At 31.9% G+C, this 20,458-nt stretch overlaps 1 protein-coding gene across 5 annotated transcripts in view; it reads left to right on the top strand.

The window, feature by feature from the left end:
* Window positions 1–20,458, top strand: part of Cdh18 (cadherin 18) — a 672,909-nt gene that overhangs the window by 635,224 nt on the left and 17,227 nt on the right. For all 5 annotated transcript variants that reach the window (XM_048803133.1, XM_048803131.1, XM_048803132.1 and 2 more), the window contains 2 exons: window positions 1,255–1,376; window positions 11,075–11,192. In XM_048803133.1, coding sequence (XP_048659090.1) covers window positions 1,255–1,376; window positions 11,075–11,192 — 240 coding nt within the window. The remainder of the gene's footprint in view (window positions 1–1,254; window positions 1,377–11,074; window positions 11,193–20,458) is intronic.

Here is a 20,458-nt window from a genome sequence, read left to right as displayed (position 1 = left end):
AGAACTAAATAGATCCAGATAGATGTTTTTAATACATCAGTGCAGTTGACTTACTGTTAGTTCTTTTAATCTGTTGATATATCTCTCATTAGCAGGAATACCCAGTATTAGTATCAGAGTTTTACAAGATACTGATAGCAAGTTGTGGAATACTTCCCTTTTCTCTGTGGACAAGTCTGACATTAGTTTTTGCTTTGATTTTAGGTAAAAACATTCAGTTAACATTTTTCTCTGTGGAAAAATTTTCACTCTAAAATTTATTTTCTATAGGTATTATTTATATTATCTATTTCTTTTAGATTTCTCTGTGGAATTTTTTACTATTATTAACATCTTCTGTATAAGTATTTATAAGTCACTTTTTCCTGATATTGTTAGTTTTCAGCTTCTCATTTGTGCTTTGAAGAATTTCTCAACTTCATGTCTTTTATACTGATCTTCTTAATGTATTACTTCTATGTTATAATTTTGATTTTGTATTATTTTTAGAAGATGATAGAAATATTAGTCATCAAAAAAGAAATAGAGTGCAAGTTATTGAGAGATATATTCAAATTTTCTATAATTAATTCTAAATCTCTAGATTTGACATGTAAAAATAATACCAACATTTATCTTTTCCCTTAGACCATAGAATTAATATGCTCACTGAAAAATGAGAAGGCTAAGAATAAGACATATTTAGAAATATTGGAGATAGTATTTTGAAGTTTACCTGTGTTATATGTAGATTCCATGCTAAATTCTGATTTGAAGTGTTCTTTATTTTTTCCTGTAACTTAACATTATGTATATTCCCCTATAAAAAGTAAACTATCATTTGTGTAAAGAAATTTCCATTTCTCTGAGTTTATTTAGATTGAGAACTTGAACTTTTTAAAGATTGTGATTTTTTTAACAACTGCTGTGCTTTTCTTAGATTAATGATGAAACCAATTGTTCATCCCTTAGACTCTGACAGCATGCAATGAGTTCTGACAACTTTCTCCCACTCCAGTTCCTGAATAACATGTAATTTCCTTGATATGAAAAAATATCATTTTAGTATTCATGTCATGACTTGGTGTTCATTTTTCATTTTTCTGTAAGTTAATGAGTTCTAACAAAGAGTGCCTTCATAAAGTTGTCTTTTGCCAAAAGTCCTGCTACAGCATATGGAGCTAGTGACAAGCCACAGTATTAAGGAGATTTGTTTTAAACCAAGCCTCCAAAGTGTGCATGGAAATACTAAATACATCCCTGTGTGTTTTGCAGACAATCCTGATTTGCTGAGCCATGTCACAGTGGGTATTAGAGTTCTGGATGTCAATGACAATCCACCCGAACTTGCCAGGGAATATGATATTGTTGTCTGTGAGAATTCTAAGCCGGGCCAGGTAAGTTAATTGTTTCATTCCTATCATTTAAATGGAAGAAAAATAAGTAGCTTTATTCATATTATTCATAGGTATAATCCCCAAATCCCCCAGTGTAATTTTTGTACTTAGTGCAGATAATTTTATAAAGCTTTATTTTAAGTACCAAATAGATTTTTGGAGAGTCATTGAAAATAAATATTCTCTGCATCCTGTAATTCAGAACACTGAACTTATTTGTGCACAGTTCATTCATCATGCCAATAAAATTACATTGAGTGCTTTAGGTACAGCTCTGCATTAATAGAGGAAGAAATATTGAACTCCCCTGTCATAATGAAGCTTAGAGACTGTACTGGGTGGACAGGCTACTTGCTCTACTGTAGAGAATCCAAAGGAGTGACATAGGATGATTGAATGAGGTTAATATTAAAAGTTGTTTTAGGTTGAACAATGTGAAGAGTCGATATGCACTAATAGGATGTAGACAGTGAAAAAAGAAAATTTGAAGGTAGGACATGGGGCTGGACTTACTGGGGCATTCATTTGAAGTAGTGGGGACACTGAAGGAAGGCTAGTGTAGCTGTGGCACACAGAGATGGGGGGAGACTAGAAAGGGAATTTGAATGCATCTTCTCTGCTGTATTAAAAAAAAAAAATGCCGAATCCACAGGTTATAACAAAAAGGTATTTATAACCTCACAGTTTCTGTAGATCAGACACCTATGCATGGCTTGGTTTGGCCCTGACAGGGTCCCACAGGATTGCAATTAAGATATCATGCAGGGCTTTTTTCTCATTCAAGACTTGGGGATCCCATATAAACTCCTGTGGTCATTGGCAGTATTCCGTTTTTTTTTTTTTTTTTTTTTTCCAGCTTTATACCTAAGTTTCAGGGTTTTTCTTAGCTGTTCAAGCCTTCTCACAGTTCTATGATGCCACCCAGTGTTTCTTGTTATATAAACTCCCACAATATAGCCACTTACTTTATTAAGCAAGTAAATGGAATTTCTTAGATTAGTCTGCTAGCAAAATGTCTCATGTATTATAATGTAATAAGCTAAAGATACATTGATATTGTTGCATATTGATGCATATTTTCTGGTCAAAAGCAAGACAGGTTATATCCTCTTTTATGGTAAAGGAATTGAGGAACCCATTGGTTGTGGGTACCATAAAGTCTATATGACACAGAAGAATCCAGAGAAGTAGAAAGGTTCTAAGATCATCGGAGAGAGACAGATTTTGTTACTGTCTTGGCAAATCAGAATGGGCATATCATCCAAAATTACTTTAAATCATTTTAAAACTGAAGAAAATATAGTCAAAAATGTATTGCTTTTTATATTTGTGCATGGAGAACAATCAACAGTTAAAATGATCATTACTTATGTGATCAACACTTCCAGAGGATGGAGATAGATAGATTAATAGGTAGACACACAAACAGATAGACATACATACATACATCAGGAAGCACCCAGAACCAGAAACATTTCAGAGACCTCTGACCAGCAGCATGAGCAGCAAACTTTTATAGGTCAAACCGAAGTAGGTAGAGAAATCTCTTGATTGGCTAGAGCTAAACAGTTGCCTTCCTTCTGCAGGGTCTGATCAATTTGCTGCCTGTGAGGGGCTGAAACTCAGATATTTGTGATTTCCTTAATTCAATGAGTTGAGAATTATAAAAGTAAGGTTAATGATTCCCAGTGTTTTGGCACATGCCCATAATTCCAATTACTTGGGAGGTTGAGGCAGGAGAATTTTAAGTCCAAAGCTAGTTTCAGAAACTTAGTGAGATCCTATTTCAATATAAAAAATAAAAAAGTCTACAAAGATAGTTCAGTGGCAGAACATATCTGTGTTCAATCTGCAGTACTGGAAAAAAATACAATTAATGAAAAAAATGCTGAATATTGAAATTAAAAGTTTAAATTTAAAAATACAATAATTGAAATTGTACCTCAATTGTTGATAATAACAGCAAGTTAGACATAGTTTAAGAGAAAACAAATGAAACAGAAAATAGGTCAAACTTAATATCCTTGTTGAAGAATGGAAAGGAAAACAAAGAAAATATAAATAAGAGTCAATATATGGGACATGAACATTTAACATCCATTATTCAATTCTCGGAGTCAAGTAAGAAAGAGAAGATGGGACAGAAGCAATATCTGAGATAACAGTATGGAGGTTTTCTAAACAGAGGGAAAATACCAAGTCAAACACTCAAGTAGCATTGCAGAAAACCAAACAAACAAACTAAGCAAGCTTTCCAGAATGATAAAAGTTCCAGGTTTATTCCAATAGAACCTCAGAAAATCAAAAACATCCAGAGATAAAATAAAACGTAATACCAATTGAAGAAAGTATTAGAGAAAAACTCTAGGACCTAAGTACCAATATATAATCTTAGATTTGACACCAAAAAGTATGACAGACGACAACATTGGTAAATTGGACTTCATTATTGTTGTTGTTGTTATTTTAGTCTGTGAAATAACCTGTTACCAGTATAAAAAGACACATTACAGATTTGAAGAAAATATTTAAAAATAATGTATCTGTCTAAGAATTAGCATTTAGACAATGAAAATATATTTTCAAAACTGAACAGCTACAATTTAATAACACAATTTGAAAGTGGGGAAAATGTATGAACAGACATTTCACAAAAGATATATGGCAATAGGAATGTAAAAAGTTGTTGAAAAGCATTAGTAATTAGGTAAATATAAGTTGAAGACACAGTGAGTGATCATCACCTTTCAGAAGAGCTAAACTTTAACAAATGCCTGTGAGATGTAAAAAAATTAGATCACTCATACATTGCTGGTGGAAGTGCAAAGTGGTTCTGCTTCTCTGGAAAACATTTTGACAGTTTGTTAGGAAACAAAACATTGGAATTGACACACAGCCAAGCAACTTCGTCCTCAGGCATTTCACCCACATAAACGGAGACTTTTGTTCATAAAACACAGTTTACATAAGTATATATAGAACATTTATTTCTAATATTTTTCCTTTATACCCACACATAAATACTCTTCTCAGGATGAATTACTCTAAAAGATTAGGGGCAATGATTATAGCAATTTATAAACATTTCAAAAAATCAGAAAAGGAAGGAAGTATTTTTGTACTCATTTTTAATGAATATGTAAATAATCTATGATGTCATAAACATAATTTATGACAACATAAGCATAATTTTAGTATCAAAAGCTGAAATACCATCTGACTTTACATCAATGACCATATATATAAATATTTCAAATAAAATATACACAAATTAAATAAACCAAAATTAGTTACTTAAAATCAGTGGAAAACCAAAGCTCAATAGGTCACTATAAAGTATTTAACAAATTTCAACACCCATTATTAATAATAACAAAAGCAACAACAATAGTGATAATGCTGCTAAATACTGTTTCAGTTTTTTATGTGAAATTGACACAATTGCTGAGTACAGCATGAAAGTGAAGATATTACTTATATTTTTAAACTATAATTAGAAAATAAATTTCTATACTGTATTAGTTAATAGCGTGTTAACAAACAAAACAGCTAAGAATAAATGCTACCATTTCAAGATGCAATAAGTCCTTACAAAGATCAACCTTTAAATTTAGATCCTCAGTACTTCCTCTTTTGCTCTAATTAGGGCAAGCTATATTCCATGCTTGTATGTCAAAACATACCCTAATGTTATGTATAAGTAAGAGAAACTAAGAAAGGTTGAAATATTAAAACAAACAAAAAAAAAGCTTAGGTCCTTACCCTCAATGAATATCTCATTGGTTTGTATGTCAGAGATCTAAAAATTGGTAAATTAAATTTTTTGAATATGATATAAAGAATCAAGTATAGGGACTGGGGTTGTGACTCAGAGGTAAAGTGCTTGCCTAGCATGTGTGAGGCACTGGATTCGATCCTCAGCACCACATAAGAATAAATAAAACTATTGTGTGCACCTACAACTAAAAAATAAATGTTTTGTTTTTTTTGTTGTTGTTTTTTTAAAGAATCAAGTATAGGTTAATGTTCACTTCAGGAGTTCTTAGACTTTTTTCTTATTGAAATATTTAGCTATGTATAAATAAACTGTTTTTCTCCCAAGATCATTTCAGTGCCATGTATGTTCTTGTACCATGATGCAGCTAATGCTTGCTGGTATATAGCCACCATTGGAGACTGCTGAAAATCTGAGCAAATGGTATCTTGCCCTACCTCTTTTTTCAGTTGTTACTTTTTTCTGTGTATTTGAACAAATGTTTCCAAATTTAGACTATTGGCTCAGTTTTCTGGCCTGTGATACTGACTTTGTGAGCCCACCATCTTGGCTACTTCTGTCTCTGAAAGTTCACTTTATCATTATCTCTAGGACACGTCCTTTCTCAAAGTTACCTCTCTAGTTTGAGTCTTCTGTTTTACTGTTCACGTTGATGGCCTCAGCTATGTGGCATTTCTGAGAGAATTTTATATAGCATAGAAAAGTGCTGTCTTCATCTCCAAAATGAAGACAATTGTCAGAATTTTAGGGCTTCCCTAAACCTAAAATTCTATGAGTTTATGACTAAATAAATTTCAATTTTTTTAAAAAAAATATAAGTTACATTATTACATGAAAGCCATCATAATTTTGGGAAAGAACTATGCCATAACCTGCTTATCTTAGTTAGTACTCACTGAACATGGTGTAGTTATTTCACAAACCATTGTTTGAAATTCTTCACTATTCTTATTCTGCATCTTTCGTTGGATATTTATTATTGGTTTTAAGAGAGCTATCACAAGGCTTAGCACCTCTAAATTCTAATACATTTTGATAAAATTTTGCGGTTACTATTTTAGCCACCAATTTTGCCCTTCAAATTTTAGAATGTTCACATGTGAGTATAATTAGATTTTTTGTGTGTGTGTGTGCTAGAAATTGAACCCAAGAGGGGCACTTTTTATTTTTATAATTTTTATTTTTATTTTGAGACTAGGTCTTACTAATTTGCTTAGGACCCAATAAGTTGCTGAGGTTGGCCTGGAACTTACGATCGTCCTCCCTCAGGCTCCAGAATTGCTCGATTGTAGGCATACACCACGATCCAGGCTACAATTATGTTCTTGTATTGTTGCTTTAACAATTATTTTTAACTTTTTACATCAAAATAAAGTTGTATTTCATGTAAAAAAATCATTTTAAAATATTGCTTGTGACAGCTATATTTAAACAAATCATTACCAAGATATGTAGCTTTGTTATTAAAACATTGCAGAAGAAAATGGTCTGGACTTTTCTAATGTTTAATTTTATAGACTTTGAATCCTTCAACCTTATGTTAACAGCATTTTTGGAAGAAATGTGTTTTGACTTCAAGTGTTTTGATGCAGAGTTGGAATAGGAAACGGTTTAAACAATGATTTCTGAAATAAGATTTTAAAGTGGGTTTGCATTGCCCAACTGTACAACAAATCTTCTTTCTCTGACAATGGCTTTCAGAGTCGCAGATATTTCTATTATGAATGCTGTACATCTAATCCATCACTGTGTTGCCATGGCAAAGAGATTGGCCTTTTATGAAAGTTACCACCACATACAACAACAGACTTCAGGTCAACTCAGATGACAATGTAAACAGTAAATGATAGTTCTCAGAGTTAATGTGTTTTCCCATTCTGGAAAAAAAAAAAATCTTTTAAGTACTTTTCCTGAAGTAATATTAAAAATAATGCCACATGTGCATGAAATTTGAAATCAATTCCTAAAGTAGAGTGTTTCTTTTAGGTGTACCAAATATACCTAAGTGAGAAACCTTAAATAAGACAGTCCTTTCTAATATATGTGTTAAGTTTCATCTGTGCTCTTTTTATTTTTCATTAGAAAGAAGCTCTGAAAATATTACATGAAAATCATTTTATTATATGATAATAACTGCTGCTACTTTACATATAATTTTATCAACTATGTAACTTTGTATGAAAAAATAAGCCAGGTAAATAAAACTTTTATAAAGTATAAATAAGAGATAATTGAACTCACAGAAATTCATATTCTTATTTAATAAATTTATACAGAATCTCTTCAATATTATATTATAAAGCAAACTCATTGATTAATTTAGAAACAATGTTGTATATTCCCTAGAACAGACAGTATAGTACTTAAATTTATAACACTGATTTTTATTTCTAATATAATACTCTCACAGTATAGGATTGTGGAAAATAAATTTTAAAAAACAATCACATTTACTAAGATTATTATCAATTTATTTCCTGCTTATTATTTATAAATCTGAACTATCAATTTGATTTTCCCTCTTTGACTTTGAAAAGTAGACTAAATGTGTGACTCTACATCTGTTATACCATTCTAAATAATCAAATTATTATAATATGTATTAACTAGATCATGAGTATATATTAGGAAATTTTTGGGTGATGTTCAAAGAAATGAAAATCAAATATGAAATTTTAAGGCATTTCAGGTTACAAAGTAATTTTACAGAGAGCACAGGTATCACAATGTGCATAAATTACAACTCTGGTAACAGAAGATCCTGGGTCATAGAGAACTGGCAATTATCTAGGTATCTCTCAGAGATATCTCTAAAATCACAAACATGCAAATTTTCCATGTACATTTTCTGTAAAAATTCTGAAATAATAATAACAAAAATCCTGCTTTCTTAATGAAATGAAGAAGGCAATTCATAAAACAGAAAAGTTGAATATGATATCTCAGACCAAGAGAATATCTTAGGATTCAGGACAAAAGCAGACCTATCATTTCAGGGTTTTGAAAACATTTTGCAGAAATTTTAAGTAAAAATTTAACTTATATGACCATTCATTCTATAAATGTTAATGATGAATGGGATATTCTAAAGCAAAATGTAGTAACTGAAACATTGTTTCTTATGCTAAACGGACTGGGGATTTTTTTCTCAAGGAGAACAGATCTGTTTTAAGCACACGCCCTATTAGGGTCAGATGGGAATGGTCTATATGTATCTGTATAAGAATGGAAGGATGCTTTGGTAAAGATCACACACACACACACAAACCCCAATATTAAAAATGAAATATAAATTATATAAGTCTACCATATTGAATAATCTCACATTTGTAAAAACATTAGGAAAACATTTAAATATTTATAAACTAATGGATAGAAAGGGAAACAATACCAAAGACCTAAAAACAGCATACTACAGGGACACAGCCACATCAATGTTTATAGCAGCACAATTCACAATAGCTAGACTGTGGAACCAACCTAGATGCCCTTTAATGGATGAATGGATAAAAAAAAATGTGGCATATATACACAATGGAATATTACTCAACACTAAAAAATAACAAGATCATGGCATTTGCAGGGAAATGGATGGCATTAGAGCAGATTATGCTAAGTGAAGTTAGCCAATCCCTAAAAAAACAAATGCTGAATGTCTTCTCCAATATAAGGGAGGTGACTCAAAATGGGGTAGGGAGGAAGAGCCTGAGAAGAAGATTACCTCTAGATAGAGAAGAGAGGTGGGAGGGAAAGGGAGGGAGAAGGGGAATTGCATGGAAGATGGAAGGAGACACTCATTGTTACACAGAATACATGTATGACAACGTGAGGAAAAAGAAAAAAAATTGTGTCACATTAGATTGGGTAGAGAGAAGTGATGGGAGGGGAGGGGAGAGGAGGGGAAGGAGGGAATGGAAGAACAGCAGAATAAAATAGACATTATTATTGCTGTGGGTATATACGTGACTGCATGACCAATGTGATTCTGCAACCTGTACACTCAGAAAAACGAGAAATTATACCCCATCTGATTCAAATGTATGATATGTCAAGATCATTGTACTGTCATGTGTAACTAATTAAAACAAATTAAAAAAAAAAGAAAAGGAAACAATACTACACATGTGATAGCAAGAAACATAAAACAGCTCATTCCCTCTGAATTATTTGTTCTCCATCAATATCTCTGAGATCTATTCTGGGATAAGAAGTGAATTTGCAAATGCATCTTCATGCTATAATGTGTCATAGAGAAAACAGGATGGCAAGTTGCGGAAGCACAATGAATGAGGAGTAGGGCATGGAAGGATGTTTCTTTTTGAAACAAGGGAAAACAGAGAGAAAGCTATGTGTTTCTGCATGTGTATATGTGTATGCTGGTATGTACCACTGTGGGCCATGGGGATGGGTTAAGAGAGTTATGTTTGCTTTAAATAAGTGTATTTATTTAACTCTGAAAACAAATTAGACAAATTGATTTTGTCTTTATTTCAACCATATACTAATTAACTGATGTGCAGAGAATGTAAGTACAGCTCTCAGTTGGCAGGGCACTCTGAACTCTATTTGAAGCTTTTCATGCACTTGAGGAAAATGGTCAGATTGTATCTGATTACCCATCATACATTCTCCTACTCAGAGGCAAAACAAATGGGAAAAGATCTACCTAGAGAGTAGTTGCTCTTTAAATGGAAGAAGAAAGTTCACCATCAACCACATGAAGTTTTCGGCTTCAAAATGTGCAGGAGTGAGTCTTGGGACATGTGGAAGAAGGTGATCCCTTCCACATCTGGAAGCACTTGGTGACTGTCATTTCCTGAGCACAAATGCCTTTTCTGTTTTCCCTCCCCCTATCACTCTTCTGAAGTACTTTTTCATGCCTTCATCTTCTTCTAATTGTCTCAATATGTGGAGAAGATTTGGGTTTCAACAGTGACAATGTTAGGTGAATTATTTCTACTGTAAAATATTTAAATTGGATAAAATATTTTTATAAACATATCACATTTTGCAATTGACATAATACATTTCATAAGCAGAAAATACAAACTTATTGTTTTCTTTTTCCTCTCTTTGTTTTTAATTTGTCTAATGCATGGCAGGAAAAAAATAAGGAGACACATAAATGTTTAGGATATAAAATTTTAAAGGAGAGAAATATCATTGTTTATTTGCTTGGGTATTTGTTTTTAAAACTACAATGGCCACAGCTACTAGAATTTGCTTTGATCTTGTACCACTAGAAATGATTTATTTATATACTCTAATTTAGTGTTCTCCTTAAGGTGCACTGAATCCAGATTTTAGATTTGTTTTCTCTTGACCACTAAAGAAGAGAGGTTCTTGATAAATCACCAAGGGTTCTGATTTTGCCTCTGCCACTATTTCAGAGATTTGGGACATAGCATGATATTTGTGAGACTCTGGTTGTTCACCAATAAAGTACAGGAATTGGATCAAGATCTCAAAGGCCTCGCAATATATACTTTAAAAAAAAATTAAGCATCCACTGCTTTTGTAATTACTGACAGAAACCCACATATACTGAGAGACTGTTCTACATCAACACTGGGGTGTTTATTTTTGTGCAAACAATGCTTTACATCTCTCTAAAGAGGCATTCACACAAAACTTTACATATAATTGGCCCCAAGGTATTATGAGTATTAACAAATATTTTAAAGTATCTGTACTCTGGTAGAAAAAAATCTGTAAATGAGTATAAATTATAATATTTTTTCCCTCTAAAATCCAATACAATGGAGAACAAAGTAATTGGTGCTTTCATGAGTTTAACTTTAAACAATTGATTTGGAAAAAGAATCTTTAAAAATCCTTGTAACAACTAAAATTATATGGCATAATTAAAACCAAGGGAATAAGCCAAATTAAATTTACTATTTAGTATGCTTCTCTTCTTTAGGTTATTCATACCATCAGTGCCACAGATAAAGATGATTTTGCCAATGGACCAAGGTTTAACTTCTTTCTCGATGAACACCTATCTATCAACCCAAACTTCACCCTTAAGGACAATGAAGGTGAACATAAATATATTTTTTTCTGTGTGTTTTTTGCTATGACTTAATATGGAAGATGCCTGATTAGTTTTTCTTTATTCTTATATACCCACAAACAGCTTGAAAATCAGCATTCAGTGTCGAGTTGATGTTAATGTGTTACGATCTGTGAATAGCTTGTATTTAAAATTGAGCCATATGTACAAATAGTTTTCTTTGAATTTATTCAGAAGCATTCCTTTAAACAAGAAATACACAAGTAATATGCTCTTGGGCAAATTTTAAGAGAAATCTAAGCTGACAAAAATGTTTATGCGAGTTGCTACAACTGCTAGGAGGTAAAAATATTTAAATTAGAAAAAATGAAAAATATATTCTAGAGACAGTTATGAATGGAAATGCAATGTTTGAAATCATCTATATTAGCAAAGCTATCAGGAAATATATGCTGGGGAAATTATATTTCCTTTTGTTGTTAGGAACATTTTCCAGAGTATAGGTGGAAATATGCATAATTGTGAGGTGTTATGGAAGTTTTAAAAATCATTTTTGTTTAATATTCTGTATTGAGGGGAGGAAGAAATACCATAATTTAGTAACTAAGAAGATTCATCATTATTTGGATATTTTATTTGGTGGATTCCTCATAATCTAGACAAATAATAAGCCATTCAGTTTGTGTAGCTTTCTAATTAGCATCAACATTTTCCTCCAAATTAACTTTTATCATGATTTTTTTTTCATGCTGGGGATTGAATACAAGGGCACTTAAGCACTGAGCAACATCTCCAGCTTTTTTACTTACATATGTATTTATTTAGTTAGTTAGTTTAAGACATAGTCTTGCTAAGTTGCTTAGGGTCTTTCTAAATGGCTGAGGCTTGTCTCCAACTTGTGATCCTTCTATCTTAGGATCCCCAGTCTCTGGGATTGCAGGCATGCACCATCATACATACTGATCATATTAATCTGGGTACTGTTGAGATTTAATAATTGCCTCAAATTGACATGAAGGAAAATGTTACATAAATTGTGGAATCAACATTTAATTTTCTTTTGGTACACTTCTACAAAAGCATTTTTGCCATTATCCTTGAGTGTCTTTACATTTTACTAATGAGTATATACTACAATGTGAATGCAGCCATAGGGTTCATATGAAATACACATCTTTATTGTCTCTCCCATTTTAAGTAGCCTCATGGTCTACTCTGCTTATAAGGATATATATTTGTGTAGGATAAATTGCATTTAACTCATCATTGTAAATTTACTTACATCTGAACATCCTATGCTATAATCCACACATGTTTAGTATATAAACATGTGAATTTAAAAAAAAATTCAGATTTTCCTGCATTCCAAATAAATATATAATTGGAGGTAGCATTTAACTTTCTGCCTTAGTAGACTGAAATCATATTCCTTTAAACTATGCACTCATTGTTGAAAGGATATATGTGTGATTTCTTAAGCAACTATTTTGTTCAAGCAAATGAATGCTTAAACTGGTTAATCTTTTTCAAGTGACAGGAGCCTGTCGACAGTTGTATAAGGATGTTTTAAAATATTTTTAAAAATATCTTATAGCTTTTGAGGGTTCAATAAATTATAAATAATAAACAATTTACCTTCAGTAGAAAAAAACAGTAATTCTCTTTAAAAATTGTATTAATGCATAGTTTAAAATGTGCTTCAGCAGAATGTCTTGGTTGCACTATAAAAGCTGAACTGCTTAACCACTTGAGCCTCAGTTGTGACATGGATTATTCATAATTAGAAATACTACTAAGTCACCTTAGAAGAACTAATTGTATATAAATGAATTAGAATAATATAGTTTATTCACAAAGAAGAAAATTATTAATAATAGTGTAAAATATTCAAATTAGAAATCCAATACTCCTGTAACTGGGGTGCTTGAGCATTATATTATATGAATTCATAGACATTCACACGCCCCTAGAACATAAAATTCAGTCCAGAAGAAAAAAAAAAAAACTTAAGACCATTATGTTTTTGAGCCTACTGCTTAAATGAAAGTGCATATTCAGAGACACAAAAGAAAGCACACACAGTCCCCAAGCCAGGGCATCTAATCAGAAAGCCATAGTTTAGCAACATATCCAAATACTTTATGGAAAGGATGAGGTAATAAACACAGATATATCCAAACAGCAGAGAAAGAAATGTATATTGCTGTGTATGATAAAGATGAAGAATTTTAATTTTCAATAGGGAGTTAGATTAAAAAATATATATCAAAAAATAAATTCACTCTAAGTAACAAAGATACTCATAAATGAAAAGCATTTCAATAGAAATATTTAGTGTTCTGAAAATAAAAACAGAAAATAAAGAAATAATATCTTTATTCAAAGAAAAAGGAATTAGCTGGGCACAACTGTAATCCAAACTACTCGGGAAACTAAGTCACGAGCATTGCTAGTTCCAGGCCAGCCTCAGCAATTTAGCAAGACACCTGTCACAAAAAGTAAAATAAAATAAAAAACGTTATGGATGTACCTCATTGACATAGAGCCATCAAAACTAACATACAAACAAAAACAAATCAGAAATTCTTTAGATAAAATGAGAACAATTATAGAAGACAAATATATGTATAAATAATTGGAAAATATTTATCAAAATAAGAATGAAGTTTCTAAATGTATTGTAAACTATATAAAACTACATGGAGAAGGATATAGAAATTTATATATATATATAAATTTATGTAAATTTATATATATATATATATAAATTATATATAAATATTTTATATAATTTATATATAAATGATATATAAATTATATATAATATTTATATATAATGATATATATATTATCATTTATATAAATGATAATATATATATTATAAATTTATATATATATATAAATTTATATATCATTTATATAAATTATCATTTAATAGTAAATTATCATGTGTGTATAAGTATACATATTTTGATGATATATCCATGTGCATGTATACATAGACTATATATCAATTATAACTATATTCATTAAATATATAGGAATTATGAATAACTAAGTAAATAATTAATAAATTTGAAATATATGGTTAGGAATAATACAGATGAAATTCAGAAATGTGGTCAACTGTGGGTGGAAATGAGAAGTGAAATCAGGTGGATATTTATGCAATGTCTTATTTTTCTGAGACATATCTAAACAAAAGTAGCATTATAATATATATAAAGTTTGAGTGGTAGTATTTTCTTTTAATTTCTGTATGAGTGAAAAGTTTCACTAAAATAACTAAAGCATGTTTGTAGCACAAAATAGGAACTCACTTACTCAACTAGTGTGAACCTGAACACTATTTATGTCAGTTTCTCTAAGTGTTGATCTCTTCACAAGTATAGTCAGGATCTATTTCCTGCCCTCAAAAACATCTCATGTGATACAGTGATCACACATGGAATGGTACAGAGAATAAGCATGATGCACAGTAAGGACAGATAAGATATGTGCCTGTTCTGGAATAAGATGAGTGAAATTTATCAGAATAAGGGCAGTGGCTAAAAGTTTAAGACAAAAGATTGGAAGTCACAAGGTCCTAAGGTGGGAAAAATCACGGGAGTAGACCAGGATTAAAATTTCACATGATGTCAACAGCTATAGAAAGTGGACATAAAATTAAGAGGTGGTGAAAGGGGCAGGCTGTAGTCACTTTCACAGTTTCTTAGACTATGGAAATAAATCTTCCAGTCTTCTCCATTTTTATGATTTCAATCATAACTGCATGGAAAGTATGGAAACTATTTAAGGGAAACACTGTAATTTAGTGTGTCATGCCTTAAGACCTGAAGATTTTCCTCTTCGTGAATCACAGTACCACAACTTCTTCAAATGTTTATATCCTCTCCTCAGAGTGCTTGTATGAGACAACAATTTTCCATAGTTGGTGTGTTAGTCATCTTTTCTATTGCTGTGACCAAAAGACCTGACAAGAACAATTTTAGAGGAGTCGAAATTTATTTTGGGTCTCAGTCTATAGATGGCTGTCACCATTCCTAGGGTTTCAAGGTGAGGCAGAGCATTATAATGGAAATGTGTGGAGGTGGGGAGCATCTCTGAACATGGTGAATAGGAAGCAGAGACAGAGAGAGAGGGAGAGAGGGAGAGAGAGAAAGAAAGAGAGAGAGAGAGAGAGAGAGAGAGAGAGAAAGCGAGGGAGAGAGGGAGTTCCCAAAAGGCACACCCCCAGGGAACTAGAGTCTCAGCCACACCCTACCTACCTACAATTACCACCTAGTTAATCCCTATCAGGTGATTAATGTACTGATTAGGTTAAATCATTCATAACCCAATTCTTTTACCTCTAAACTGTCCTTATTCAATCACACACAAGCTTTTGGAGGACATTACACAACTAAACCATAAAACCTGGCATTCATCCTTTCCTGCCTTGCAAGCAAAAGCATTAATTACCCTTTGGTTCTAGACTTCAGCTTCTAAAATATCTGTGTAATAAATAGCCCTGGAAGGTACTGGATGCCTTTTAAGAACAAAGGATATTTTTATTTACTCTGTAGTTGAATGAGGATAAGGACTTCTTTAAAACACTTTTTGGGCATGTTTGCTTGCAATTCATTACAAATGATCTATGATTTCCAAACTCAAGATTCTTCAGCAGGCATACAAACTCATTGTGTGCACACAGTGCTCCTGGACTCTTGCACCTCACTATTTTCACCCTATATTGCTAGGGAATTTATATGAACAAGTGTCTATGCTGTTGATGTGGACATGAGGAAAAATTCCTTCATCTCTGCTCCAGGAACATGTGTCTTCCCCAGTCACCTTAAATTATGGTAGGTTAATTTATTAGCTTGAAAGCTGAAAAAAATCTCAGATAAGACCTTTCACAATTATTAATACATCATTGAACTAAACTGTACTAGAAACTTCTGTAAAAGCATCTATATATTTATAACTTATTAATATGTGTATACTATGCTAATTCCAGAGGCAGACATTTAGAGTATTTATGCCTAGTAACAATAAGGTAGCTAATTTCTTCAAACCAACTAAAAAGATCTTCATTCATGTAAACTCTGACAGTATTCCCTGTGTAATAGCCAGAACAACTTACAAAATAACCAAATTAAAAACAACATTTCATGTTTTTCTAGATCTCTCCTCTCCCCATTAGATCTTTCCTGCCTTATGTTTTCTACCTCATTAATTTGGAACCTGCAAATTTATCTTAACATTGCAGAACAAAAGTCTTCTTAAATGTTCCATCTTGTTTATAAAAAAACATTCTTTATTTTGGGCCTAGTTTTTATTACTCACTGTGACATATGCTGGGAGTATATTGGTAGAAACACCAGCATGGAGCTAATGATATACTTAAAGACGCAGGAGTCTTACCAGAGAAAATATATGCACTCAGAAAAATGTAGACCAAATAGTCCGTGCTTAGCCAGATAGTCATTTTTTTTTTTTTACTTTTATCTACAAAAAACCGGGGAACTTTTTTCTTTTGCATTTTTTCCCTATTTTTAATGTATTATTCTTGTGATTTTTAACAACAATTGTCAGACTATTCTAATCCTTTTAGCATATCTGTGTTTGGTGGGTGAATGTGGAAGGGAGACAAAACTCGGATATATAGTCTTCATTCTTGATGTGTCTAATTACTTGCAGTAATTACTTGAAACTGGCTAATCATGGAGAACAGAAATTTATTCCTCAAAATTGTGGAGGCTGGTGAATGGTTAGGGAGCAGTCTCTGCTTCCAAGATTAGACTTGATTATTTCATCCTCTATAGGGAAAGAATTCTGTCCCTGACATGGCAGTAGGGCAGAAGAGAGAGGGCCCACACAGCAAGCTGCTTTTATTGTGGCATTAATTCACTCACGGGAAATGGATCCACCTACCTCCTGGTAATATCACCACCCAACACTTTATTGCTCTGGTGCCCAAGTTTTCAACACCTGAATGTTAGGGCAGAGACGACCAAGCCTTAGCACTAGAAGAAGCTTAAATGCTAGTGTATTTCTGTAGAGAATATTCATTGTTTATTCTTATAACAAGCATAGAAGGGATTTTCACTTTTATCCAATCAGAGTTTTAACTGAGACAAGGATGATTTGCAGTTCTGTTTAGATGAAGTTTATCCCTGCTTTGTTTCTGTTCCTGGAGCATGCCACTCTAGGACTCTTTACTGAGAGTGTGCTTGTGGTCCCTAACTTTTACCATTGTTTGTTCAACAGCAAGATATAACACTATACATTTTTTTTCTTCTTCAAAGTGTTTCAGCTAAACTTTTTTTTCTTAAATTTTTAATTTAAAAAAATATGCTTTAGGAAAAAATCTGCCTTGTATTCAGATATGAGACCCATTGGTTTCCAATTTGGTTCCAGATCCAAGAAACTTCCAAATGCTCTTCTAGTTTCTGTCTCAGTACGTAACCCCAATCTCTCATTAGTTATTAGTATAAGCAAACAGATTGCATGGAAAGAGCAGCTCAATTTAGATAATGGGTCAGGATGTCAGATAACAGTATTTGTAGCATAAGAATGGATTCTTCCTCTAAAATATTTACTGGAATAATATGCTTGGATAAATAAACTTGCCCTATGTATGTATCCTGAATGTCATCTCCAAAGGAGAGAGGATATGAGGATTTTAAGAAAATATTTAGGTCTGGTTTAAATTTACCATCATCATTTATTTTATTAGGAGAATCCCTGGGAACTTTGTTTAAACAACTTACCTAAATGAAAGATCACAGAGCATGGAAGGGATGAATTATGTTGAAGGACAGAAAATCAGTATGTATTAAAACATATTATATGTGCTAGAAAGGAAAATAAAATCTTAATTAGACATAAATATGAGACTGTTCACACTGACACATGAAAACATGGACAATGAACAATTTAAAAACCTGGTAGGGTGAAAAAAATCAAATGGATGCTGCTTTAAGTGGAATTAGTGATCAGAAAGAACAAAAGGAGAAGAAACACAGAACAGTGTTTCAGAGGTTGATTCTGCAAACAGCTTGTCTTTCTGGTATCTCTACTAATTAAGTATGAGGCCAACCATGTCCCAGCCCTGGCTTTTACCATGACTCAGCGTTGTCTTTGTAAAATTGAGATAGGAGGATGATGATTAGTGTTATTTTTATTCTTGCAAAGATAGATTAAATTACAGAGAATTTGGTATCACATGATATACTGTAGTCATAAAATGAACAATACAGATAAATTAAATAGAAAAAGCATTATTGAAGAAACAAACACCCTCAGTGAAGGAAGATTTGGGTTCAAGATTGAAATGATATAGATATCTCCTAGAGAAATCCTTTGACATAACAAAATGTTAAATAATTATATAAATTTCCAGACAATAATTTAAAATTGTAAAGTGATCGGATGTAGTAAAAATACTCTAAAATTACAAGAGCCAATGCCCATTTAGTGACATTTGAAAGAATAAACTAAAATGAAAGAATTATCTTCCCATCTAAAATATCACTCACTTTAAAATTAATGAATGGAATGTACAAAAACTTTATGTATCAGTGAATATAACTGTATAAATTAACATAAAATTTAATTAGGAAAAAATATATGGACTTTTTGCAGGCAAATTAAAATAAGAAAATAAGAATGTTAAAGTATTGAAGGTAAATTCAAAGTATGAATTATTCAATACATGATTATTAAACATCTGCCAGAAACAATGAATTGAGTATAATGAATAGAGCATAATCATAATAAAAGCAATAGTAATAAAATAATAGACTATATAGTACTTTTTAGAAATATCATATGCACTTTGATTATTTTCAATGGGAACTTATTCATTTATTGATTTAATTAAAAATGAAAAGCTTTTAAAACATATACTCATGCAGTTCTATCTCCTCCATCTCTGTTCACACCTTGGGCTCAGCATGGCCATTCCAGTCACTCCACCTGCTCTGTATAACCATTCTTCCTTGCCTTTCCTGGAGAAAATTGTCATTCAACTAAGAGAAATTCTATAGTCAGCTTTTAACATTAGTTTTCTTGCACTTCTTAATCTTTCAAGTGATATTACTTTTTCCAGCATAGAAAGCAGTGAACTAAGTAGGCAGAATGTGGGGACTTAGAAAACATATCTCCTGCTTTCCAGGGGCTTGTGATCTAGTCAGAAAAGTGAGGCTGACATGAAATGCAACTTGCATTTGAAGTCAGTGGAATATCAGTAACTTCAATTACTACAAGTTTTTAGTTTAAAAGATGAAAGCATCATTACACTTTTAAGGTAGAGTCCATTCTTCCAGGCAGAGTAAATCAGAGTACAGTTTCCAACTAGGGGAGAGTTTAAGAGAGTACCAAGATGAGGAAGGCATCATCAGTCACACTGGGGAGAAAAATCCATCCAGGGAAGTGCAGCAAAGCAGAAGCCAGGTGACATTTTAATTCACCCTTGAGTACAGATTGTTATGCATCATTCTCTATTCTGTGCTCTCAATAGATACATTGTCATTCATTGCTTAGTTGCTTTAGTACCAAATTGTAGTGAATGAAAAAAAAAACATGATAAGCAAAAAATCTTTAATATTTATCTGGAAATGTATTGTTCACAAATTATTAAATATTAATGATTGGATTTGGATAATTACCAAGTAAGTAAAGGATTTATTTTAGCAACATATACTTTAAAATGTATATTGCAAAGATTTTTCTTTAATAATGGCCTTATTTTTACTTTACTATATTGGTAGTGACACAATTTTATTGAAATTTACAACCAAAGTTTAGAAGTTAATTTTAAAGTTAGAGCAATAAACGTATGAAATGTTTTCTGATTCAAATGTATATTTCTGCTATTATCTTCCCTTAAATTGTAAAATTTTCATTTTAGCACCAAAACATTCTATTATATGATTTCCCGTTCTTATTCTCTATAGCAAATAAACTTTGGCCATAAAATCTCAGATTTTTTAAAATTTTGGCTCAAACCAGGATTCTGGACTTAGAATACTTTGTGCATGCATTTTGTAATATATATCCTAATCCCCTAATATAAAATCATTCCTCTACCATGGCATGTCTATTCTGTTTCATGATCTTCATGCTGTCTCTTCAGGGACTAGGCTTTATTTAATGCAAGAAGATTTGTCTGACTTAAGTCTTAAACTTAATTCTAACTGTAAGAGTACATTTGTAAATCACAGATTTTTGTAAAGAAAGAGATTACAATAAGTATACATGTCTATCTCTCTTTGTTTACAAGGTTCCAACTCAATTTATCTTTCA

Source organism: Marmota marmota, unplaced genomic scaffold (genome assembly GCF_001458135.2).
Source record: "Marmota marmota marmota unplaced genomic scaffold, marMar, whole genome shotgun sequence".
In the NCBI taxonomy this organism is placed as follows: Eukaryota; Metazoa; Chordata; class Mammalia; order Rodentia; family Sciuridae; genus Marmota; species Marmota marmota.
The sequence above is the reverse complement of the archived record's forward strand: the minus strand, read 5'-3'. Positions and strand labels throughout refer to the sequence as shown.